We start from the raw sequence: 26772 nt of genomic DNA, 5'->3' as shown, positions 1-26772 counted from the left end.
TTGGGGTGGGGGTCTTAGGGGTGTGCATTCGTATTGAACATAAATGTAAAACGCTACTTTTTTTTTTTTTAACTTAAAAAAGTGATGAGACATAAACGATCGGATTTCCAACTTATTCAACATAGCTATGTTGAATAAGTTGGAAATCGCGATTGTTGATCCAAAATAAAAATTTAAACCCCTCACCTTCCTTAATCCCCCCCCCAAAGACTTACCACAACTCCCTGGTGATCCAGCGAGGAGTGAGGACGCCATTTCTGAAATTCTTTACGAGGAGCACGTGACGTCGGCGCCACGTCGGAGTGACGCGGCGTCACGTGATTCCCCGCGGGTTCGCGCCGGAATGCTCGTTCGGCCCAAAAGGAACTTTTGGCCAGCTTGGGGGGGCCTCCTGACCCCCCCAAGCTGGCCAAAAGTTCCTTTTGGGCCGAACGAGGGTGCCGGAGGGAACTCGCGGGGAATCACTTGACACCGCGTCACTCTGACGTGGCGCCGACGTCACGTGATTCCCCGCGGGGTCGCTTCCAGGATCCTCGTTCGGCCCAAAAGGAACTTTTGGCCAGCTTGGGGGTGTCAGGAGGCCCCCCCAAGCTGGCCAACAGTTCCTTTTGGGCCGAACGAGGATCCCGGAAGCGACCCCGCGGGGAATCACGTGACGCCGCGTCACTCCGACGTGACGCCGACGTCACGTGCTCCTTGCAAAGTTGGTCAGAAATGGCGTCCTGACCCCGCTGGACCACCAGGGAGTTGTGGTAAGTCTTGGGGGGGGGGGGATTAAGGAGGGTGAGGGGTTTAAATTTTTATTTGCACATATGGACATATACTCAACTCATTGAATTCTGTTTATGTCCATATTGACCGCAAATGGGACCCCCTTTGGACATATGGACATATGAACTTAAACTTTTGCTCTGCATATCCCTAGGGGGTCTAGGTTATGGCTAGGGGGGAGGAAGGTTAGGGGAAGGGAGACGCCCGCGGGCGTCTGCGCCCACAAGTTGCACTAATATGCACCTCCTTGTGCACGCCGACCCCCGATTTTATAAAATGCGTGCACATGTTATAAAATTGGGCATCCATGTGTGCGTGCATGTTTTAAAATCTACCCATAAGTTTGTACCTGAAGCAATGGAGGTAAAGTGACTTACCCAAGGTCAAAAGGAGGAACAGTGGGACTTGAATCCTGGTCTCCTGGTTCATAGCCCACTGCTCTAACCACTAGGCTACTCCTTCACTTTAGCTATTACCACGCTAGTAAGCAATCATGGTGTCCTTGTGGGAAGTTCTCTACAAACATAAGCCCAAAAGGCAGAGGCAGTCAGAAACATGTTTAGAGTATATGTAAAAATTTTTAAATAAAGTCCTAATAAAACAGAGAGGCAGCAGGGATTCAGAGAGGCAGCATGGATTCACCAGGGGAAGATCCTGTCAGACAAATCTGATTGACTTTTTTGACTGGGTAACAAGGAATTGGATCAAGGAAGAGCACTCAATGTCATCTACTTGGATTTCAGCAAAGCTTTTGATACAGTCCCACACAGGAGACTGGTGAATAAAATGAGAAGCTTAGGAGTGAGGATTGCAAACTGATTGATGGACAGAAGACAATGTGTGATGGTAAATGGAACTCTCTCTGAAGAGAGAATGGTTTTAAGCAGTGTACCGCAAGGATCGGTGTTGGGACCGGTCCTGTTCAATATCTTTGTGAGCGACATTGAGGACAGGATAGAAGGTAAGATTTGTCTTTTTGTGGACGACACTAAGATCTACAACAGAGTGGACACGCCGGAAGGAGTGGAGAGAATGAGACGGGATTTAAGGAAGCTGGAAGAGTGGTCGAAGATATGGCAGCTGAGATTCAATGCCAAGAAGTGCAGAGTCATGCATATGGGGAGTGGAAATCCAAATGAACTGTATTTGATGGGCGGGGGGGGGGGGGGGGGGGGAAGACTGATGTGCACGGAGCAGGAGAAAGACCTTGGGGTGATAGTGTCAAATGATCTGAAGTTGGCAAAACAATGTGACAAGGCGATAGCTAAAGCCAGAAGAATGTTGGGCTGCATAGAGAGAGGAATATCGAGTAAGAAAAAGGAAGTAATTATCCCGTTGTACAGGTCCTTGGTTAGGTCTCACCTGGATTACTGTGTTCAGTTCTGGAGACCGTATCTCCAAAGAGACAGAGACAAAGATGGAGGCGGTCCAGAGAAGGGTGACCAGAAAGTTGGATGGTCTTCATTGAATGACTTATGAGGAGAGATTGAAGAATCTAAATATGTACACCCTGGAAGAAAGGAGGAGCAGAGGTGATATGATACAGACTTTCAGATACTTGAAAGGTTTTAATGATCCAAAGACAATGACAAACCTTTTCCATCAGAAAAAAATCAGCAGAGCCAGGGGTCACGATTTGAAGCTCCAGGGAGGAAGACTCAGAACCAATGTCAGGAAGTATTTCTTCATGGAGAGGGTGGTGGATGCCTGGAATGCCCTTCTGGAGGAAGTGGTGAAGACAAGAACTATGAAGGACTTCAAAGGGGCGTGGGATAAACACTGTGGATCCATAAAGTCTAGAGGACGTGAATGAAGAGTGGGTGGCTTGCGGGAATGATGGCTACTACCTGGAGATAATACCCTTATTCAATAAACATACACATGGTTAATGTGACTCCAACATTGCTCTAAGACTCCAACATTGCTCTAAGCTTCAACGGCAAGAGGAAATGTGGAAAAAAGGATTTGCATTCACAAAAAAGCGGGGAATAGCTTGCTTGTTTTACGGAAGTTACTACCCCAAATCAAATAAGCCTGATACTTCACTTTCAATGCATATCCAGCATAGCTCTCTGCTTCAATGGCAGGGGAGAAAGACTGATACTTCACGCATATACAGCATAGCTCTCTGCTTCAACGGCAGGGGAGAAAGTCTGATAGTTCACTTTCAATGCATATCCAGCATAGCTCTCTGCTTCAACGGCAGGGGAGAAAGACTGATACTTCACGCATATACAGCATAGCTCTCTGCTTCAACGGCAGGGGAGATAGTCTGATACTTCACTTTCAATGCATATCCAGCATAACTCTCTGCTTCAACAGCAGGGGGAATGAAGAAAAGTGGATCTATATGCAGACAACAACCAACAAGGACTGAATTACATAGTCTGGGTAAACAAATAAGCATGAGTGTAGCTTGCTTATTGCGGCGGTTACTATCCCTAACTAATTAAGCTAGATATTTCACTTAGATGCAGTTCCAACACTGCTCTCTACATTAATGGTGGGGGTGGAAGGGAAATAGAACCAAAAGGTTACTAAGAGCCAAGAGTAATAGGTAAGTATGAGAAAACAAAAGTGTGAAACTTGCTGGGCAGACTGGATGGGTTGTTTGTTCTTCTTCTGCCATCATTTCTATGTTTCTATCATTATGCTATTATATATAGTAAATCCATGGTGCATTTTAAATGGAGGCATTAAAATAAAAATGACAGTGCAAGGCAACAAGTATGATTAAGAATATGAAACAGCTTCCATATGAATAAAGAGTCAAAAGACTCGAATTCTTCAATCTGAAAGCATTAACTGAGTAGAGATGTGAAAGAAGTATCTAAAATGTAAAAGATGTTGAGAAAGTAAGCAGAGAGCTGTTATTCAGTGTGAGGTGAATTTTGAGAGCTCTGCATATAAAAATTAGCATCTACTTGCACACATGGCATTTTATACACATAAAACATTCATGCATAGTTTTGGTTTCGCTCGCAAATATATGTGCGGGAAAAAGGGGGGTGGTCTAGGAGCGTTCTAAGCGGGGCCAACATTTATACATGTATGTCGCTATTTTAAAAGATCAATCACAAATAGAAGCAAACTCCTCTCAGATAATCACTCAAAACAAAAGTGACGAACTTTAGAGAGGGAAATAGTATTTTAACTAATACCACAAAAACATTTAGAAAAGACTAGAGACAATATCATCGGCATATGCTCAAGACAAGGTTTAATCTACTGTCTCTCACCCTCAATGGGCCGCAGGCAGTAGTCAGCCTATGAGCAAAAATTGTTTAATCATTTATTGTCTCACGTCTTCCAAAAGATATATTTTTTATAATTTTTTGAATATTGTAATTATAGATTTCTCGAATTCAAACCGATTCAAATATAAAGCATCTATTGAAAAAAATCTCTAAAACGGCTTATTACCCAAATTTTAGTAACAGAGAATACTTAGCCAATAGAAGGTCATTCAATATCCAACCCGACATGGGCCATGTTTCGACTCAAAAGAGTCTTTTTCAAGGGGAATGGATGTATCAACTCTCTTTACAACCGGTAAAATATTCAGAACTCCTGAAAAACATTAAAAACACACACTCAAAAAACATATTAACTCCAAGTATTAATGTGCGAGAAAAGTCTCGAACAACCCACAAAGGCTCCAGGTTTAACTTAAACCAATACTCTGAATTAAGAAAATTTTAAGCACACAAAAAACTCAGAATGTTAAATATCATAGAAACTCACCGGGACGAAAAACTCACGTCTCTCCAGCTCTCAACATGGCGATTAACGCCTTTGCCATTTAACCAAGGGTTACTTGTCAGATTTAAATGGCCTGAGATTAACCACGTCAACACATATCTACAGAGTACAGAATGTGATCAAAAAATATTGGCACATATTGAGGTTACATGAAGATCTTCAACAGTTTCCAATTTTCACATTTAAACAGGGCAAGAACATGAGATATTGTTGTACATTCAGATTTTTTTGATGAAACAATTAGTAGCCCTGAGTGCATAGACACAGAAGCGGGTCATCGACCTTGCAAAAAATGCTCAGTATGTGATCAATCGTTTGAGGGAGTGAAGCTGCCGTTTTTTGCTAAAGGGAATTTTAGATTGACAGCTGCTACTACTTGTGAGTCAAGAGGTGTTATATATGCTTTGTGGTGCCCTTGCCCATTGTTATACATTGGGAAAACGAAGAGGAGTTTAAAGACACGTATGATCGAACACCGCAGTGCTATAACTAGGGGCAGGTTGGAAGCGCCCCTGGTACAACACTGTTTAGATAAAGACCATACTTTTGCTATGCTGAAATTCGCAGTGATCGAGAAGCCTGTCCCGAGCAATCGGGGTGGCAATTTTGACAACTACTTAATGCAAAGGGAACAAAAATGGATATATTTTTTCGACACAGTTATTCCTAAAGGTCTCAATAAGGAAATCGATTGGTCAGTTTTTCAATAATATCAGTATTTTCAAGTGGTGCCTTACTATTATTTAGAGAACTACAGTTAAGTATTTACCTGTCCGCGATGTGGGAGTTTTAAGACACCAATTTCGTGAAATAGTAGTTGAAGATGCCCTCATTGCATGTTGGGATAAGTAGTTTTCATCCGATTGTCGGGGGGATTGAACTACTTAACTTCCGGTGACGTGGTTAATCTCAGGCCATTTAAATCTGACAAGAAACCCTTGGTTAAATGGCAAAGGCGTTAATCGCCATGTTGAGAGCTGGAGAGACGTGAGTTTTTCGTCCCGGTGAGTCTCTATGATATTTAACATTCTGAGTTTTTTGTGTACTTAAAATTTTCTTAATTCAGAGTATTGGTTTAAGTTAAACCTGGAGCCTTTGTGGGTTGTTCGAGACTTTTCTCGCACATTAACACTTGGAGTTAATATGTTTTTTGAATGTGTGTTTTTAATGTTTTTCAGGAGTTCTGAATATTTTACCGGTAGTAAAGAGAGTTGATACATCCATTCCCCTTGAAAAAGACTCTTTTGAGTCAAAACATGGCCCATGTCGGGTTGGATATTGAATGACCTTCTATTGGCTAAGTATTCTCTGTTACTAAAATTTGGGTAATAAGCCGGTTTAGAGATTTTTTTCAATGGATTGGATATTGAATGACCTTCTATTGGCTAAGTATTCTCTGTTACTAAAATTTGGGTAATAAGCCGGTTTAGAGATTTTTTTCAATAGATGCTTTATATTTGAATCTGTTTGAATTCGAGAAATCTATAATTACAATATTAAAAAAATTATAAAAAATATATCTTTTGGAAGACGTGAGACAATAAATGATTAAACAATTTTTGCTCATAGGCTGACTACTGCCTGCGGCCCATTGAGAGCGAGAGACAGCAGATTAAACCTTGTCTTGAGCATATGCCGATGATATTGTCTCGTCTTTTCTAAATGTTTTTGTGGTAATAGTTAAAATACTATTTCCCTCTCCAAAGTTCGTCACTTTTGTTTTGAGCTATTTTAAAAGATGCATGCGTAGATTTGCCAACTTGTTCATGTAATTTTACACATGCCAATTATCTTGCGGAAATGATATTAAATGTGTTTAATCTGTACTTTTGGTTGGGTGGGAGGTCTGGGTGAACTGGGGGGGAATACAGGCTGAAGAACCAGGAGGGTCTCAATGACCTAGAGAAGGATTAGGTGAACTGGTGGAGTGATTAATAAAACTGGTAATTTCAATTATGCGCACATGTTTTAAAATTGGCCAACTTCCTCATGTATAAATCCTGATTTATACAAGTAAGTTCTACTTTATTTTCACACGTAAAATATATGCACATATATTTTTAAAATAGGTAGGAAATATATGTGTGTTCAATGCATTGAAAAACTCATTTTCAATGCACTGAATGCATTTGCGCCTAAGCAAGCAAATGTGCGTATGTTACAGGGTAAAGATTTGTGTATTTTATAGTGCGCATGTATCTGATACATGCAGTATAAAATGCTATTGTAACTCTGTGTGCGGCCATATTCACGCATATATGCCCAGTCACACAGTTATTTGAGCATTATCCTCCCAGTCTCATGAGTGCAAGAACTATGGTACACTTGTCACTATCAAGTAGCAACTTCTATGTAGATGTTTTTATTTTATTTGTATTTTTTTAATTAAATTGAGTTATATATGCTTTATGTTTATTTTATGTTGTTTTGTCAATACTTGTTAAGAAAGTCAAGTTATAAAATATGAGCCACCTAGAATAACTTGTTAGATAGGTGGTATATACTTTTTAAATAAATAAAACAAATAAATGGAAGGTTCAAGTTCCTACATACATGTAAGTGAACCAGATTCTCTAATATTTTCCTGCAACACCTGTTTTGCAGCCTTGTAACTGTTGAATTGTCTTTAATGATTTACTGTTTCTATCTAGAAAATGAAATGGAGCTTTTCCCTACTGTAGTTTAGAGCTTCTTTGATATATTTAGCCATAATACTAGTGGTCAGCTTAGAGGCCTGAATTATGTTCTACTAATATTTGCAGAATACATTTATGGGTGTTTGCCAAGTGGTAGAAAAAGTGTGTAAAAGACATAGAGGCCTAAATGGACATGCATAACAGTTATGTTCTGTAGCCAGGTTTCAGTGTCCACATCCCTCACTCAGATGTTGTATTTTATTGCTCATAGGACAATCACTTACTGGGTGACAGTAAGTTTGCATTTTCTTGAATATGATTCAGTATATAATTAATCTTCCCAATGCCCCTATCCAACATTTCCTTATTCTGTTAAGAAATATGACATATGTGATTAGCAACAAAGATAGGAACATTTTCACATATGTCATATTTCTGTAACAGAATAAGAACATGTTGGATAGGGGCATTGGGAAGATTAATTATATACTGAATCATATTCAAGAAAATGCAAACTTACTGTCACCCAGTCCAGATATGTGTGGGACTCTTTCAACCCATAAAAGAAGATGATCTCAGAAAGATGCAACAGGTGTTATGGCTGAAAACCTGTACCCTAGAACCCCAGACCATCAAATTTAGGGGCGGATTTTAAGAGCCCTGCTCGCGTAAATCCGCCCGGATTTACGCGAGCAGGGCCCTGCGCGCCAGTGCGCCTATTTTACATAGGCCTACCGGCGCGCGCAGAGCCCCGGGACTCGCGTAAGTCCCGGGGTTCTCCGAGGGGGGCGTGTCGGGGGGCGGTCCCGGTCGACGCGGCGTTTTCGGGGCGTGTCGGCAGCGTTTTTGGGGCGGGTACGGGGGCGTGGCTACGGCCCGGGGCGGTCCGGGGGCATGGCCGCGCCCGCCATACCCGCCCCCAGGTCGCGGCCCGGCGTGCAGGAGGCCCGCTGGCGCGCGGGGATTTACGCCTCCCTCCGGGAGAAAGGTAAGGGGGGGTGTAGACAGGGCCGGGCGGGTGGGTTAGGTAGAGGAAGGGAGGGGAAGGTGAGGGGAGGGCGTTAGAGGATTCCCTCCAAGGCCGCTCCGATTTCGGTGCGGCCTTGGAGGGAACGGGGGTAGGCTGCGCGGCTCGGCGCGCGCCGGCTATACAAAATCGATAGCCTTGCGCGCGCCGATCCAGGTTTTTAGCAGATACACGCGGCTCCGCGCGTATCTACTAAAATCCAGCGTACTTTTGTTTGCGCCTGGAGCGCAAACAAAAGTACACGCTCGCGTAGTTTTTAAAAATCTGCACCTTAGTGAAGTTGGCAAGCAAAGGCTGCTAAAATTGCTAACTCCTCCCTCTCAGAGGATCTGATGCCACAAACACTGAAAAAGGCCACGATGTGTCCTTTACTGAAAAAGACCAATCTTGACCAGGATAAGCTAGAAAACTACTGCCCAATCTGTAATATTCCATTTTTGGGAAAATTGGTAGAACAGGCTATATGCAACCAATTGACTGGAAGAAACTAGTTAGATCCCTGCCAATCCAACTTCAGACCTGGTTATGGGACAGAGACAGCACTCATATCTCTATTAGATGATCTCTACAGGGGTCTCACCTCATTACTGTACTACTTCTCAGCAGCATGTGACACAATTCAGCATTCCATTATGCTCTCATGAATAGAAGAAACTGATATTAGCAGTACAGTATTAGCAGCAATCTGTTCACTTTCCTGAATCCTCCTCACCCTGACTCCTAACCTTAGGGTACCACAAGGATCCATTTTGCCATCCATTCTTTTCAATATTTACCTCAAGCCATTAGCACAACTGATTCTATCTCTAAACCTAAACTTCTGCATCTATTCCTCATACCCAAAGAACTGGGTTTACAAACAAAAGTGAGAAAACTATCTGTATCCCTTACAACCATCCAAGATTGGGCAACAAACCAACAACTATGCTTGAACCTGAGCCAAACAGAATTTCTTTGGGTTCAAAAAGCAAATCGTTTTGGGAACCATGAAGTCCCCTTAAAATCACATGTATGGCGCCTTGGGATCCTGCTGGACTTGGAGCTACCCATGTTACCTCACACCCAAGCAACTTTCAAAAACTGCTCTATAAAGAAATTGATCTTTTATTATCTTTGATCTGAAGACTCATCCTTAATAACTGGAAGGATAGTTTCTTCTTAGAAATACATACTTGGTAGAATATAGTATGTTTGAAGTACAAATAGGAAGCTATTGCAGCTGCAAAATATAATAGACTTAGAAAATCATTTGGGGCAACTTTTAATCAGTAAAACAATAAAAAAATGTTATTAAATAAATATTATGAAATACAATTTCAGGAAAGCTGTAAGCCTGTACAGCATTATGCTTTAATTGCATCCTTTCTTTGTTGTGTCTGTTATGATTTCCGGAGGTGGACCCCTGTTCCGAGGTAGAGTTGGTGCTACCCAAACGGACAGAGAACCCATTAGGTCTCTACCATCAGAGGGCAAGGCTCAGTGAGATGAGTGTTGAAAGAAGACTTCACCCTGGAAGCTCGTAATCCCCCCAGGAGGAACCTGTAGGAATCCGGCCGCTGGGACTTAAGGAACTCCCTGAAGACTACTGAAGGTCTGGATGCAGGCGCCTCCTGCAGGTCGTGGATTCCAGATGGCTGGTGCCTCCAGCTGGTCATAGATAATCAGAGAGTAGAAGTCGAAGGAGAATCCAAAGCCGGTCCAAGGGTCAAAGTCCAGAGAGTGGTCCAAAGCCAGTCCAGGAACAACACAGGAGAAGGGTCCAAAGCCAATCCGAAGTCAACGCCAAGAACTCAACACAGCCGGTCCGAAGGTCAGGAGCCAAAGAGTCAATCCAGCGAGGAAGGAGGAGCAGAAGCGGGGTGAAGAACCAAGCAAGTCCAGGAACCAGAAACCAGGCACGAGCCTCAATACCAAGGCAAGGTCTGAGGAGCAGACCTTGCCTTAAAATACCTGGACCTGAGGGAGGAGCTTCAGAAGGGAGCCACGACACTTCCTGTCATGGCCCCTTTAAATCCTATCTTCAGCTGCGCGCGCGGCTCTAAGGCAGCCAAGAAGGGGGCAGAGTCAAGCAGCTAGCAGGGCCCTGCAGCCGGCCAAGCAGCCCACATGGCTGCGAGGAGAACGCCGGCGGAGGCTCCCTGCCTCTGCAGGAGGCTCCAAAGCAACCCGACACCGCGGGTGAGTGGTCCCTGCCGTGAACTGCTGCGGCTGGCGGCCATGACAGTCGGCCCTGGTCGTGGCTTGCCGCAGCTGGCGCCCATAACAGTGTCAGTAAACTATATTGTACAGTGTAGTAATATTGTCCCAGACAAGTTAATAATATGGAAATTCTATAAAATTAAATTCTTGTGACTTCAATAAAAATGTATTAACCAATCAAAAATAAGTAGTAAGTTATGTATTAATTTTATTCAGGCAGAACTACTGCAGTGCTCTGCAGTTTGGGCTCCTAGTATATACTGTATCTACTGCAGTGTCTTCCAAATGTTGCTGCTGGGCATATTAATGATACATTTTGGAGGAAACCGAAATGCTTTCCCTATGTAAATTGTATTAGATACTTATTAACTAAAAGTTGCAATTCAAGGTTATGCATAACATCCATGGATTAGTAAACTACTGTCTAAGTGACTCTTTGATGGCATTTGAAGAGTTAACAGCATCACAGACTAAATGATGGGTCACACAGTATAGTAACATAGAAAATGATGACTGATAAAGACCAAATTGTTTAGGGTTGTAACTGTGTCTCCATGCAGTTTATCCCAATTAATAACGTTTACTGTAGGTTACCCCTTGTGTGTAATTTCTATCCTTTTAATACTTGGGATCCTATTTGTTTATCCAATGCCCTTTTGAATTCTGACACCATTTTTGTCTCCGCCATCTCTTCTGGGAGTACATTCCAGGCAGCCACCACCCTTTCCATGAAAAAATATTCTCTCTGATGTTCCTGAGTGTATCCTCCTGGAGCTTCATATAATTGCCCCTAGTTCCTTTTCATTGGAAAAGGTTTATTTCTTGTGTATTTATTATCCCATTCAGGTATGTAAATGTCTGTATCATCTCTCTTGTCTCTCCTCTCCTCTAAGATATATATATTTAGATATTCAAGACACATCTTAACTCATCTACTTTTGGTGTAGACCTTGCACCATTGTACCATTGCACCATTTTGGTTGTCTTATGCTGGATTGCTTCTGTTCTATTTCTGTTGTTTTTTTAAATACAGCTCCCCAAATACATGTATCTGCACTTTTTAGCATTGAATCTTAATTGCCAAACCTTTGCCGACTTCAGATATTTTTTCCCCTTTACAAGCCTCCACCCTGTTGCAGATCTTAGTGCCATCTGCAAAAATATAAACTTTCCTTCTAACTTCTCCATAACAGTGCTCACAAAGATATTGAACAGAGCCAACCCCAGAACTGATCCCTAAGGCACTTCGTCTTTCTCTCCTCTAAGTGAATTCTATGTGTTGCACCAGACAGACAATTTCTAATCCAGTACAGGACTTGGGACCCATTCTCAGGCTGCTCATTTCATTTATGAACTTCCTATGTGGGACTGTATCAAAATCTTGCTAAAATCCAGGTCCACTGCTTGCCCTTGATCTAATTTTCTATTTAACCAATTGAAAAATTGATCAGATTCATTTGACATAATCTTCCATGTGGCCTCAGATCCTGCAACCCACTGGTTTGTAGAAAGGTCACTGGTTTGCCATCTTTTCCTTTAGCAGTCTCCAACCTCCTTTCTGTTACCATTTTTGTGAAAAGGGACCATAACTGCCATTCATCAATTATGTGATACCACTCTCATCTCCAAGGATCTATAGAACAGGTCCTTCAGTGAACCTGCCAGGACCTCTCTGAGCTTTCTTAATATCCTAGGATGTATCTCATCTGGCCCCATGGCTTTATCCACTTTCAGTTTTGCTAATGTGGCCCCCCTTGGTCTGGACTATGAATTACCCCTATGCTTGAGGTAGGGAATCGAACATGAGAAATTATATTTAGTTGATTTATCTTCGGGTTCATAGCCTGAGTGGGGGTTGAGACAAGGCCCTTCCCAAACAATCTCTCACTTGTGGAACCACAGACCAGATAAAATCATCACTCCAGAATAAAACAGTAATTAGCCCTTTTACTAGTTTTGTGTTAAGTAGATAGTAAATCCAACTAGAACATTAAATGGGAAAAGTACAGAGGTGAAGTATAATAACATGCAGTTTTCTTATTTTATATCAAGCAATGCAAAAATACACTGGGTATGGCCTATTAACCAGGGCAACCAGCATGCTCATATGGATAGTAAAAAAAAAAATAAAATAGAGAACACTAACAGAGAAAGGTAGAGGGGAAAGACAGTGAAGAACACAATTTTCAAAAATTGTATTTACCCCTGAGTACTCAAAAAAGGGGAGGGGAAAACAGATTCACCCAAATGCCACCAGTTTGTAAAGGGTGCACTCTGTCCCAAACAAAAAATTGTGTGAAAAAACAATCAAGAAAATGAAGATGTCCCTCTTGATGGTGGAGCTGGCTAGATGACAAACCAAACAGATGAGCACAGTAGTGTGTGAAAGATCTCTCTTGGGAGCTTCCCCATATGGTTTACTTGGTACAAAATGAAAGCTGGCCTAGTTTCAGTCTCTTACAGAAAGACCACAGGGTACAGTTTTTCTTTCCCAGACCTATTTCTTATGTCTGTACCTACCAGCAAGGGTTTATACTTGACTTCAGCTGAAAGGATGAAGCAATTAAGATGAGATACTGAATTTGAGGACAAAAAGCAAGGAAATAAACCTTCTCCTTCCTCTGCTAAAATACTCTCTGCGGAAAGTTTAGATTACTTAAATCAGTCTCTTAGGAGGGTAATCCAACCATGTTCTCCTAGGCCTGGATATCTCTGGAAAGGAAGTCTCTCAGCTCTTGGCTCCTCTGTCCCTTGTTGAGATTTTATATGTAGCTCGACTATGAAGAAAGAACAATTTTCTGTCTCTCCCACATTTTAATTAGCTCTTCAGGAAAAGAGCTGATTGCAGAGCTGCCAGATCCACTCCTCTCTTCATGGCTCCTGGCTCCAACTCCTGGCCATCCCTGTACCACACACACAGACCAAGCCAAATTGTACCTTTTCTACCTTAAATGGTCTCCCAGCATTTCTTTGGCTTCCTCCTCTGCTAGCTATGTTGTGTTGTTCTTTGGGCAGGTTAAACTGTGAGTGCTGGATGCTGGTTCTTGGAAAACTTTGTCATTCACAGGAGAGCACATGGGTTTTGACGAATTTTTATATTCCTTCACCTTGCCTGTGGTGGCTTGCAGTCTGCAGGGTTGAAATACCCTTTTGGGCAGATCCAAAACACATCACTCAGATCCAGATGCAGCTCAGTACACACTGTAAGGCTCCAACACATGATAAGCTTGTATGGGCAGGAACCTGGTTTATAGTAACTTGTTACACTAGTTCCACATGAACATCCTCTTCTGTAAATGGTAGGAACTACCTCACTCTCATATGTACTCTTGCCAACCCAGCAACGGTCCCTTTTCAAGATCATCTTTACTGAACACCAAATAGAAGTATTTCATTTGAATTTCTGTGTTTTCCTCATTTCTCTTCACACATTGCTCTTCATCTCTATTCAATCTTACAGCTCCACTTTTTGCCTTCCTCCTTTTTCTGACATACCTGAATAATGTTTTATCACCATGCTATATCTTTTTAGCACTCTTTTTCTTCCACTTGTGCCATCCTGATTTCTTTCTTTGTCCATTTTAGCTTTACCAGATATTCTTTCCTGTGTGCATCCTTTTTTATAACCTTTGTACTGATCCTTGTCTTAATTTTCTCAACCATTTCTTTGGAAAGCCATATTGGTCTTCATGTTTTATTTACTTTATTTACATAAGTAAATAATTATTATTTATTGTACATAAGTAAATAATTATTATTTTATTTACATAAGGAGCAATAGTGATAATAAATCTTTATTTACATAAAGATTTATTATCACTATTGCTCCTTTTAGTTTAGCCCAGTGTTCTTCTAATTCACCTATCTCCTTCCAGCCTGCCAGCTTCTCCTCAAAGTATTTCCCCAATTTACCAAAATCAATATTTTTGAAATCTGGGACTTTGGCTTAATGTTACTTCTTTGCACTTTGGCCATTGTATCAAACCATATGTTCTGATGATCATTGGTCCTACTTGAACATTATAGAAATAATTCTCAAAGCCATATACTTGCAACATCACCTATTACATACATCAGCCATTTACACACACAAACATAGGTTTGTGTGTGTAAATGGCTTGTTATAACTTATCCTGGGTTTGTGTGCATAATGTTGTGTCTGTCGGTGCTAGAAGGCTTCACCCCGTTTGCTTCACTTTATTCACGGCTCCTCCCGCTTACCTAGGAAAGATGGCTACTGCCGTGTCTACAAGCCGACCTCTCCAGTGTCCCCAGAACGGCTATGGTGCTGCCTCCCGCCATGCTCCTCCCAGGTACCTACTAGTGTGAGCACATGCGCGCCACCCACATCTTTATGCAACCCTTGGCGTGAACCTCGGGGGCATTCCCCCTTACTGATGTCATGCCATCCAGGAATATAACATCTACTATTTTGCTAGCTTGTTGAGTTAGCAAGGACTTGATTCCAGATACGTTCCATTCCTGTCTACGCTACTCTGCCGCTTTTGTGCTGCCACTGGAAGCTCTCTCTCTCTGCCCTTCGGGGTAACTGCTAACCTGGGTACCTGCTCCTCGAGGGCCCTCTGCTTTATTTCAGGTGCCTTACAGGGAACAGGTACTCACTCCTCGAGGGTCTGCTCTCCCTGCCTCGGTGCCTGCACTTACTTCTACAACCTGGTGGAATCGCCTATCTCATCCACAGTACTTCCTTGCTGGGAAACCTGCTTTGGAACCTCCCAATACAAACGAGGTGAGAAGGGCTCCCTCTGCCGAGGTTCCTGAGACTGCAACTACCAGACTTCCTCACTACTGCCACCTCTGGTGGCACCTTTCAAGGCTGTTTAATTAAGAACTAACTGTGTTTGTATGTTCTGAGTCTAGCCTAGTACTGTGGCTCCTCACGGGGCTCCTCCCCATGGGCGTGGTCATCTGCCACAGTACCCAAGGATCCACCCAAATACCACTCATTCATAACACATAAAAGGAAGCACATAATCCAATTTTGCAGCTACCATTATATGAACAAAAAAGGCATTCCAGTGATAGAACTGGGGTGCTGTAGTTTGGATTTATATGCATACTTTGATTTTTAAAAAGTATGTATTCACAGTGAGCAGGTGTACCTTTTTGTGGGTGAGTCTGCATGCATTATTTTGCATAATTTTCAAAAGGGAACTTATGAGCATACGTTTGCTTTGAAAACCGTTGTAACTCTTGCAACTAACTGCTGCATAAGTTACCTGCGATGTTAGACACTGTCCCCAACTGGGAGTACCAGGTCCAGTATTTCTTCTCCTCTTGTGGGTTCTATCACCATTTCCTTCAGCAGAACAACTTCAAGGGCATTCAGGATATTTCTTCTACTTACCAGTTCTACAAAAGGGATCTTTCAATACACATCTAGCAGGATAAAATCTCCAACCAACACCTCCCTGTTTATTCCCATCTTTTGAATGTTTTCAGATAGATCTCTGTCCAGTTCATGCAACTGAGTCAGGGGTCTATAGATCACACCAACAAACATGGAAATGTCTTTGTCTCTTTCTAAGACAGCCCACACTGCTGCCTCTTTTGTCCACATCCTCTCCATTTAAGTTCCTTTGATAGTCCTTCCCCTTTTCTATCATCTCAACTCTTCCTAAACATATTATAGCCCAGAATAGTAATGTCCCATTTATGACACTGATTGAATCACATCTCCCTAATAGCAACAATATCTAAGTCAGCCTAAAAAAACGTTAAGTATTTGTTTGTTACAATTTTATGGAACTCATCTTGAATGTTCTTTTCTTCTGCACTGAAGTGTTGGATTTCATAGGGATGTGCAGGGGGTAAAAAATTTGTTTTGTTTTTTGATTCGTTTTCGGGAGGTTTTTCCCCCATAAATTTTGATTCATTTAAGGTTTGATTCATTTCTTTAATTTGAAAAAACAAATCAAACATTAAAAGAAAAAAAGAAAACCGAGCCTCCCAAGGCCTCCTGACCCTATCACCCATCCTTCCCACTGGAAAAATTGCCGAGGCCAGGATTCCTCCAGCCCCCACTTACCCAGTCCAGGGGGGATCCGCTGGCAAAGCCCAGGCCCAAGCTGAAGCCTCAGCCTTACAACAGTCTAGGCTGTAGTAGGTCACCATGACCTTGGCCTAGGCTCTATGTAAGACCAAGGCTTGGGGGCCTGGTCACAATGCTTCGGTCTAGGCCTAATGCTGGGGCCTAAGCCAGATGCTGGGATCTTGGCCTCGACCTAGACCAGGGCTCGGACTGAAGACTGGGTCCTGATGCCTTGGCCTTGGATTAGACAAGACCCAGGACCAAAGGCGAGACACCTGAGTCTTGGCATTATTTTTTTTGAATGCATGATGCGAGTACTGTGATGCTTATATCCTTTGATTTTTATTGCCCTGGTCTGCTCTCCAGCATTTGCTATAAAATTAATTGAATGTATTGGACATCAAGTATTTATATAGTTTGAGTGGAGTACCTCTAACCATTACCTGGAGTAAATATTTCCCTTATGGCTATAAAGTTGAGAATCTGCAGTTGTTGTCCAGGATATGGTTAACACTTTTATATCCATAATTTGTGTGTTTTAAATGGTATTTTAGTCCAGTATGTAATAGGTGATGTTGAATTTTTAATGTTCTGCAGTCTGAGGCACCCGATACTAAATAAATTTTTTTTTTAAAGTATTGTATATAGTAAAGAAACATATTTACTGGATCTTTTTTTTTTAGTGTTCTAATTGTTTCTTTAATCCTTTTAGGTTTACAGTACAGATTTATATTAGATTCACACAGACAATTATCTCGAAGTTTTTTTAATGGAACCCAGGAAAGGAAGATACAAAAAAATATCACTATCGAAGGCTCTAATTGCATTGAATATGGCCTCTACATGTTGGCAAGTAAATCATATATAGTAGCTACTTTTTTAATTGCTTTGCCTATTCCATTTTATTAATGCTAATAGAAATGCAAAGAACATTGCTGAGCAGTGTTATGCCAGCTGCCAGCGATAGGAAGCTTCAGCTTCTGTGTAAGCAAAACTGCCCAGTCCCAAATCCCATAGTAAGGTGGTTCCAAACCAAATCCAGTCCTCAAGAACTAGCAGGCCTGGTTTAAAGGCTCTTCACAATGATTATTCATGAAATACGTTTGGATATGTGGTATAAGTACTGACTTAGTAATAGGCTTGTTATCCTTAAAAAACATATTTGTTTGGGGAGAGAGGGAAGGAGAGTTCTTGAGGACTGAATTAAGCGTTTGGTTTTCTTCAGAGAGAAAATGTAAGTTTAGATAAGGGTTGTAACTGGAAGTGCGTATGCGCAGCACAATCAGAATGAACTGTAGAGCATGCACAAGACAGAAGCCTTTGCATAATAAGATTAGGATGAATGCTCCATTCATTTTATAGAAATGGAGGTTTCATACACCACAGATCAAATATAGTGTGTCACCCCATATTCCTTGTAATTACTATCCAGGGCCAATGCAAGGGTATTAGGTACCCTAGGTAACCATTTGTGTCGCTCCACCTATCCCCACATCCCTGAGACTTAGCTGCTTGTAGCAGCTCCTGTGCTCTTTGGCCACTGGTGGGATGAGCTTCCTTACTGTAGTATCCCCAGCCCTCCTCCCATGATTTTGATTCCCCCCAAGTTGTGGTGTTCAAGGTGACTACCAAGTTTGCCTAATGGAAGAACCTGCCCTGTTCCTGTCTCTTTGTTGTCCAAAATATTTTATGATTTACCCAATCAATCAATCAATACACTGCTTGGCTTTCCTGTGAATTTCTTTCTCAGATACATTTTTAACTCCATACACTACTGTCGATTGTCCTTGTCACTTACTTCTGCAGTGAGGGCTCCCTATTGTTGCTCCATTCATTTTATTCATTTTGGTGATACACAAATATCTTGCAAATGGATAGTAGGCAGGCAAAACGGATGGCATGCAGGTTTGTCTACTGCTGACTACATATGCGCACACAATCCATTTTGTGTGCATGCTATCCATTCGTGAGATATGCTTGAACCGCCAAAATGAATGAAACAAATGGAGCAATGAATGCACATCCCTATTACAGAGGCCGCATGGAGAGGGTGGAGCAGTGAATATTATGAAAATTGCCTCATAATTTTGATATCACTTGTTTATTTCCAGGAGAAGCCTGATTTTCTGGATTCTGTTAAGGTTTCAATAGAATTTAATTTTTCGGATCCAGAAAATGGCCCTGTACTCGACAGTGACCTGCCAAACTCAATACATGAATATGTAAGTGGTCAGTTTTTTGTTTCTAATTCAGCTTTTCACTGATGCATTGTAAAATATTAATTACTAACAAATCTGACTGGAAAAAAAAGAGGTCCATGGTTGCTATTGCTGAAGAAGATGAAGTCCTGTTGTTTATATGGATTTAATTTAATTTATTTATAGCAGTTGTATCCCGCCTTTCCAGCTAGTGCTTAAGGTAAATAAACACTACCTGGTAGATTTTCAAAGGGGTATGCGCATACCCCCCGAAAACCTACCCCAAACCCCCCCTGCGTGCGCCGAGCCTATTTTGCATAGGCTCGGCGGCACGCACGTAAGTCCCAGGGCTTGCATGGAGGGGCGTGTTGGGGGGGCGTGTTGGGGGCATGTCGCGAGTGATGCGGCATTTCGGAGGCGGTGCCGCGGACGTGGTTTCGGCCTGGGGGCTTCCGGGAGCGTGGCCGTGGCCTCCGGACCAGCCCCCGGACCGGAACACAGAGCGGGGCAGCCGGCCCGGCGTGCGCAAAGGTAGGGGGGGTTTTAGATAGGGCCAGGGGGGTGGGTTAGGTAGGGGAAGGGAGGGGACGGTGGGGGGAGGGCGAAGGAAAGTTCCCTCGGAGCGGCCTCGGAGGGAACAGGCAACGCGCGCCGGGCTCGGCGCGCGCAGGTTGCACAAATGTGCACCCCCTTGCATGCGCCGACCCCGGATTTTATAAGATACACGCGGCTACGCGCGTATATTATAAAATCCAGCGTACTTTTGTTCGCACGTGGTGGGCGAACAAAAGTACGCAATCACACAATTTTATAAAATCCGGCCCTACATGAAAAAGACCCAAAATATAGCATCAAGTGACCTAGTGATTATAAACCCTTATAGCTTATTAGGCTTACCAGCACGATAGCCATAAACTTAAAAATTGGCATCGTATGAAGGTTTACTTGATTCTTAATGACTTCTCCCATATAGCAAGTTTGTGATTTATATAAGTAGATAAACAGCATAATACATTTTGATTAAATGTAGAATTGTACAGGAATATTGTTTTAAAAAATTTTAATGTATTTACAGCATAAATCCAGAAATAAAATCTATTAGAACTTCATACCAAGAAGTTCTGATTTCCCTAAGGAAAAACAGGCTATCAGATAATGTTCCCTTTCAGTTACATGGGGTCTACCAACTTGTTTCTCCACGTCAAATGTGCTCCAACTGTTTGAACTTTACAGGCAATGTTCACTCCAAGGAGTGACTTGGTGTGTGCACATTTTTTTCATGTGAGCAACAATTTGTTTTAAACCAACAATTTTTGAGCGCCAGTTACTAGCATTGCATTTTTGTATACAGCAAAAGAAAAATGTATGTAAGTGACCATGTAAAACCTGTGAGCGATACTCCAAAATGTATGAGCAATTGCAAGGCTTGCAGTTCCCACAGTCTGGGGGTGGGGGGTGGGGGTCCTGCACAGTTGAAACACAGAATAGCTGGAGCATGCTTTGTGAGGAGAAAAGTGTCAATCTTCCTCATACTTTAGAGGGATCATTGCTTACAAGTTCATTCATGCAACATAAAAAAGAAAAAAAAAACCCAGCAATGGATTCAGCCTGCCAGTAAAAATAATGAAGCCAGCCCTAATCTGGGAACTTGTTCTACCTTTTCTAGATGATGAGGCTAATGCAGTTTTCTGAGAGGATTTATTAAGCAGAATCAAGTGGTGTTTTTGGATTTTGAATCTTGCCACTACATTACAGGCAGTCACACCTACCCAGAAAGGACCAGCACCCACCATAAAGGATTCTGGGTTTCACTGTCTTCTCAGTGCAGAGTGGAGACAAATAGCACCTTGAACTATTACTGACCTGTTTTTCTGTATGGAGATGATCTTTAATTCCATGGGTTTGCAAGTATCTGGTCTCCTACAATCTCAACAGGTACCTATTATGCCTGTGCCTATGGTGGCAAAGATTTAGGGGCATCGGGCTTGCTAAGATTTGCTGCCTGCCAGCTCTGCTGAATCTCATTCAGCAGAGAACAGCCCTCTGCTTCCTGGTAACAGACTCTTAAAGGAATTGGTGGTGGTGGGGACGGGTTTGCAAAAATGGGTGTGGTTAGGGTAATTTTCAAGATACCACACAGGCTTTTTGGGCTGAGACAGAGACTCTTTATAAGGCTCTCATATAAGTAAACTATTTATACTGCTTTAGGAGGGGTAACTAGTAACTCTGAGTGAGGTTTTGGTGGTGGCCTATGTTTTTTTGGCACTTTTACATGCACAGTCAAAGGTACGAACAGCACAGTGAAGATTTGATGTGATTTGGAGTGATGAAAGGTACACAAAGATGAGATTTGTACATTGTACTCTCGACCTAGCTTGATACCAGCTAGCTAGAGAGTGCATCAAACTAGGTCGTACAGTGGTATAAAAAGTTGACAATATGTGTGCCTCCCCAGAGGTGCTCTCTCTCTATCTCTCTCTCTCCTCCCCTCTCCTCTCCCTCTCTCCTGCCTTGAATGGTATTTATGAGTTTTAGCGCAAAGCCTGTTTTGGGCATAATTTACAGCATAATGCCAGGAAAAAAGGTATAGTTATTTCCGGCATTAAAACCCACGATAACGTGCATTACACTATTGCATGCAATGTTAATCACCCCTCATTTTAATTTCTCCACCCAAACCCCTCCCATTTGGGAAAAATTTTAAAGTTTGCATATGCATCTCACAGTGCATTATCATTGCCCGTGATAATGCCCCAACGTGATTTGAAAAATGACCTTCTATGTTTTGTTCATAAACTACTGCTAAAAACATAGGCCTATAAATAAGAATCATAATCCTGGCCTCCTGCAAGCAGTTAAAAAAGTTTGAATCAGCTGCTTTCTCAGGTACCCTTATGCAAATACCAGGAGCTAGGATTGTCATTCAGAGTAGTTTGGAATCAGGTAAGCACAACATAAAATGGCTTGGAAAAGAACTGTTTAAAGATTTTATTTTCATTCTTGTAGATTCCTTTTACCAAGGATTGTGGAAACAAGAAGAAATGCATTACAGATCTGGCACTGCATACAAGTACAAGCATAACTGGAAACAGGTAATGCCCTAAACAATTCACTGTTCACTGGTACTACTGGATGATTCCAAACATGAAGTCCGAGTCCAAAACATGAGCTCGCTCTAACTCCTCCACTTGATTGTGAGCTGTGCCAGAGGGATCATTTAGTAGTCTTGTGGCAATTTAGCTCATTATGAAAACTGCACTAGATTTATCAAGGAAAACATCACATTATTTCCAGTAAGAAATACACTGCCACAAAACAGACATACAACTGAAGTGAAACTAGCATACATCTGTAATACTTGAGTCCCATTGTTTCAAATACTATGTAAGATGTAGGCATAGCACTCTAGTGTCGTTTACTAGGGGTGGGTAGGGGGAATATTTTGTTTTTCATTTTGTTTCTAGGGTGCTTTTTCCCCATGAATTTCATTTTGTTTAGTGTTTATTTAATTTCTTTAGTTTAAAAAAAACTAAAAACTAAAAAAAAACAGTGGACAGCATCAGTTGGTGAAGAAGATAGTGAAGAAGAGCTCTGAAGCCGGAGCTCTGGGTCTGGCCCTGAGCCTGGGCCGAGACCCAAGTATTGTGAGCCAGTCTCAAGGCCAGTACACAGCATTGGGCCTTGGTCCAGGTCTTGGGTAGGGTGTGGCCTAGATTTTGGGACCTGGCTGCTAGGCTCTATCATCAGGATCTGGCCTTGGGCCTGGGCCCAGGCCCTGGCATTGGGATTAAGCCAGGACATGATGTCGAATTTGGTAAGTATGGGGAGGGTCATCTGGAAATTGCCTGGACCTGGGGCTTTGCTCGGGTCTTGGCCTAGGCCAAGACTACGGTGTTGCACTGGGGTGTAGGCTGCAGCCCTTTTGTCAGGCCTCAAAACTAAGCCTAGGCAAGACCCAGGTTTTGTGCCTAGGCTTAGGCCAAGGCACTGGAGTAACAGTTGAGCATAGCTCAGGACTCCTGCTTTGGGTTTCAGCCTACTCCCTAGGTGAGGCCTTGGCTTTGGGCCTAGGCCTAGGTCCAATCGGTGACCTTTTTTTTATTTTTTAAGAGGTTTTTAAAATGAAATGAGATTCCAAAGAAATTTAGTCGTAATTTAACTCATCCCGTTATAAAAATGATTTAAAATGAAATAGGAAATTTCATCTCATTTCCTATTTCATTTCTCCCAAACGGCCATGCCCTACTTTTACTGGCCTGAGGTAGGAGTTGCAAGTTTCAGAAAGTGCTCTGTTGTTGCTATTGTTTTGAGTCACGTAAACAAGATTTTTTTTTTTTTTTTTTTAATGAACCCAAGTTTGCATCTTTGTTTTAGAGACAGGCATGCAATAAGAAAAAGGTTTGGTGGTTTAAAGTCTCAATCCTTGCCCTTTCTCCATTCCTAGACTTAATGCTCAGTGTGGATTGAAACAGTTTCCAAATAATGCTGGAAATATTAAGAAATGGAGTAGACCTATTGTGCTCATTGAAAAAACATTGTAAACAGTATGTGAAATTGATTTTACTGACAAAGCAGATGAGGTGTTGTAATCCGCTGTGAACAGTGGAGTGACTTTCGGGGCCTTGCAACCACTCAGCCTTGCTGCCATACCCCAGACTCTACACCTTGGGGATCTTGCTGCCACTCTGCCTTACTTCTCTGTTACCAAGTCTTTAGCTTCAGGATCTTGCTGCTACTCGACCTTGCTGCCATCCATGCCCCTAATGTTACACTTTAGGAGTTTTTCTGCCTCTTTTCCTTGCTCAAATATGTCCCTCATGCTACATCTTGAGAGTCTTGCTACCACTTTTGCTATACCCCAGACTCTACACCTATGGGGGTTTTCTGTCACTTTTCCTTGCTGCCAGACCACCTTTGCTACATCTTGGGGGGGGGGGGGGGGGGCTTTCTGATTATCAGCTTTGTTGCCATACCGCAGACTCTGCACCTTGGCATGTTCTTGCCTCTGTGGGTGGCTGCTTTGTACCTCTCATGGCACTTTGGGGTGTTCATGACACTCTTTGTGCTGCTTTGTCCCTCTGTCAGTGCCTGGGTTGTTGTTTATTCCTGCACCTCTGCTATCTTGGTCCCCCTTCTGGTGTTTTAGAATGTTCATGCCACTCTTGATGCCACTTTCCATCCTCATGCTGCCTCTGGGGGTTCATGCCACTGTTGTTGGTGCCCTCTTTTGAAACCTTGGGGTGTTCTTGTTGCTGCTTTGTTCCTATGATGCTGCCTTGGAGATCTCCTGTCGCTGCTGGTGCCTTTTGCCCCTTTTCAGTTCCTTAGGCTGTTCATGTTATTTTTGTACCACTTTGCCTCAGTCTTGGTGCCTTTGAAATCTCATCCCTGTTCTAATGATGTCTACCGATCAGCTTCATTAGAATCAAATAGAAAATCCTAATTTTGAAGCTCAAAATGGGCTGCATTGGTTCCCCCTTTGTCTTTAATGTAAAACAAATGGAACAAATACATGAATTTTTTTTTCATTTGAAAAGAACCAAATGAATGAATGTGACCTAAGAAATGAATCAAAACAAACATTCTTCTTCTGCACATAGCTAGTATGTGCCGTGGTGTTATTAAAGTTTATGTCAGAGATGGACTTGGAATTAATACTTTGTTTCAATTATTGACCTTGCTGGAAAGACATATTTTTTTGATGAAAACAAAACAAAAAGAAATCTGACATAACATGTTGCCAGACAATGAAAAAAGAATATTTGATCTGTATATACTGCTTAGTATAACATTTCTACTCTTCCTAAAAGACTGATGCATTTTCTTTTACCACAGGTTATCTCCATTTATTATAAGGTCAAGCAATGATAAGTTTAATGTGACACTGTTTATTAAGAATAAGAAGGAGAGTGCCTATAATGCCAGAGTCATAGTACATTACTCTGCTAATGTTATTTTTGCTGGAATAGAGGTAAGTAAAAAAAAACAATCTATACTTTACTGTACTGTTTTATAAATTGTAGCCTTGGGAGGAATAAAATAAAAAAGATACAAGCATGAAAAAGATGACCTTGCGTATGGAGGAACTGCTTTTTCTAAATTTTGCTTTTGTTTATGTCCTATCATTTAAAAAAAAAAAGTATGCATTATCCTTATCTGCATAAAAAAAACCTTTAAAGACTGAAATCTTTGATTGTGATGCTAAGCTTTCATGATAAACTACTGTAAATGTTGATTAATTTTCCTCTTTCTTAGGATAGACAAAAGGACAGTTGTGAGTCTAATCATAATATTACATGCAAAGTAGGATATCCCTTCCTAAAATCTAAAGACGAGGTAAGATTAATCCTTTAAATGTAACACAATTTTACCCATATATAACCAGTGGGCAGGACGGATCCTGTAGCTGACACCCAAGGGCACATACAAAAAGAGAAATGGACCCCTTATGCACACAACTCCTCTAAAATCTCTCACTTCTCACTTGCTCCATGGATAGCATTAATCTGAGTTCTAATGCTCCAGTTTTTATACCTGGCTCTTTTTTGCAATAACCCATTCCGTCCCTTGTAAACAGCGCTGAGAATTATCACAGTCTATGCATCCAATAAACACACATGAGAAGTAGGGTAGTTCCAACTCCTTTACTGATAGCTGATTAAATGACTGAATAATATTTACAGCTTCAATTCAGCTCTCAATCAAAGTCAATAAATAACAAGACAGCAGATCGATTAATAAACATGTGACTCCATGTCTTTAAAAAAGTCTTTGGATGTATCTGGAAGCACTCTTTTAATACCTACATTTCTTCTCTTCTCAATTACTCCAATTACTTAGATTGAATATAGTTCAATCCTCCTTTAAATTCCAAAATGTATTTCCCAGCTCTTCCCACCGTAGTTGGTTAGAATTTAGTCCTACTTTTAATCCTTTTTCTCAACTCTTGTTAAATCCTTTAACACCTTATGCAGCACATGAAGGGTATTTTAAACTCCCTTGAATTCCATCTTAATTAGCAGCAGCAAAGTTCTTGTTACCTTCCTTTCTCAGCCACATTGTTTCCTTTAGCACCTTCCCTTTATGACACTGGCAGGTATCCTATTCTCCAGCTGCACTCCTCCACACTTTCCATTTGGTTTGGTTACCAAGGCCATCAGCTCCCGGAGGAACAAAAATAATCTTTTAACCCAAAAAAGGGAAAAAACAAGCTAGAAATAGGTAGAGATGTGCTTAGTTTATCACGAATTAGGCAATTTCAATGAAATTGCCTAATTCATCGTGGGTCGGGGGCCCCAAACCCCAAAACTGATTTTCCCCGAACGATGAGGAAAATTAGTTTTTCGGGTTTGTACGGGGGGGAGGCACATTTTATTTTTTTAAATAAAAAACCACCCCAAGCATTACAATTTACTGTAATACAACCCCTCCCCCCTCACCATCCTGATCCCTCTCCAAGACTTACTAAAATCCCTGGTGGTCCAGCGGGGTCCCGCGAGGGATTTCTCCCTCCGTGCCGTCGGGCTTTCCGGCCTGCCTCGCATCAAAATGGCACCGAAGGCCTTTGACCTACTATGTCACAGGGGCTACCGTGCCATTGGTCAGCCCCTGTCATATGGCCATCGGTGCCATCTTGTGCTCCTACCATGTGACAAGGGCTGTCCAATGGCACTGGTAGCCCCTGTGATATAGTAAGGGCAAAAGCTATCAGCGCCATTTTGATTACTGGCAACCGATGGCCCGAGTGCAGGAGATCACTCCCGGACCCCCGCTGGACCACCAGGGACTTTTGGCAAGCTTGTGGCACCGGCCGTCCATTGCTCCTACCATGTGACAGGGGCTGACCAATGGCACCAGTAGCCCCTGTGACATAGTAGGTCAAAGGCTATCGGTGCCATTTTGATGCAAGGCAGGCTGGAAAGTCCGACGGCACGGAGGGAGAAATCACTCGCAGGAACCTGCTGGACCACCAGGGATGTTAGTAAGTCTTGGGGAGGGATTGGGATGGTGGGGGGGGGGGGGTTGTATTTAATGTATTATAGTAAATTTTAATGCTTGGCATAGGTTTTTTTTAGCTTCGTTTTCCCGCGTCGTTTTTTGGGCCCGTTTTGTTTTTCCCAGTTTAGT

The 26772-nt window shown here is 42.1% G+C and overlaps 1 protein-coding gene across 3 annotated transcripts in view; it reads left to right on the top strand.

Moving 5' to 3' along the window:
• ITGA1 (integrin subunit alpha 1) overlaps positions 1-26772 on the top strand; it is a 462364-nt gene that overhangs the window by 379757 nt on the left and 55835 nt on the right. For all 3 annotated transcript variants that reach the window (XM_029577630.1, XM_029577622.1, XM_029577640.1), the window contains 5 exons: positions 17160-17296; positions 18559-18669; positions 21652-21737; positions 24481-24616; positions 24901-24981. In XM_029577630.1, coding sequence (XP_029433490.1) covers positions 17160-17296; positions 18559-18669; positions 21652-21737; positions 24481-24616; positions 24901-24981 — 551 coding nt within the window. The remainder of the gene's footprint in view (positions 1-17159; positions 17297-18558; positions 18670-21651; positions 21738-24480; positions 24617-24900; positions 24982-26772) is intronic.

The sequence above is a fragment of the Rhinatrema bivittatum genome, chromosome 1 (genome assembly GCF_901001135.1).
Source record: "Rhinatrema bivittatum chromosome 1, aRhiBiv1.1, whole genome shotgun sequence".
In the NCBI taxonomy this organism is placed as follows: domain Eukaryota; kingdom Metazoa; phylum Chordata; class Amphibia; order Gymnophiona; family Rhinatrematidae; genus Rhinatrema; species Rhinatrema bivittatum.
The sequence above is the reverse complement of the archived record's forward strand: the minus strand, read 5'-3'. Positions and strand labels throughout refer to the sequence as shown.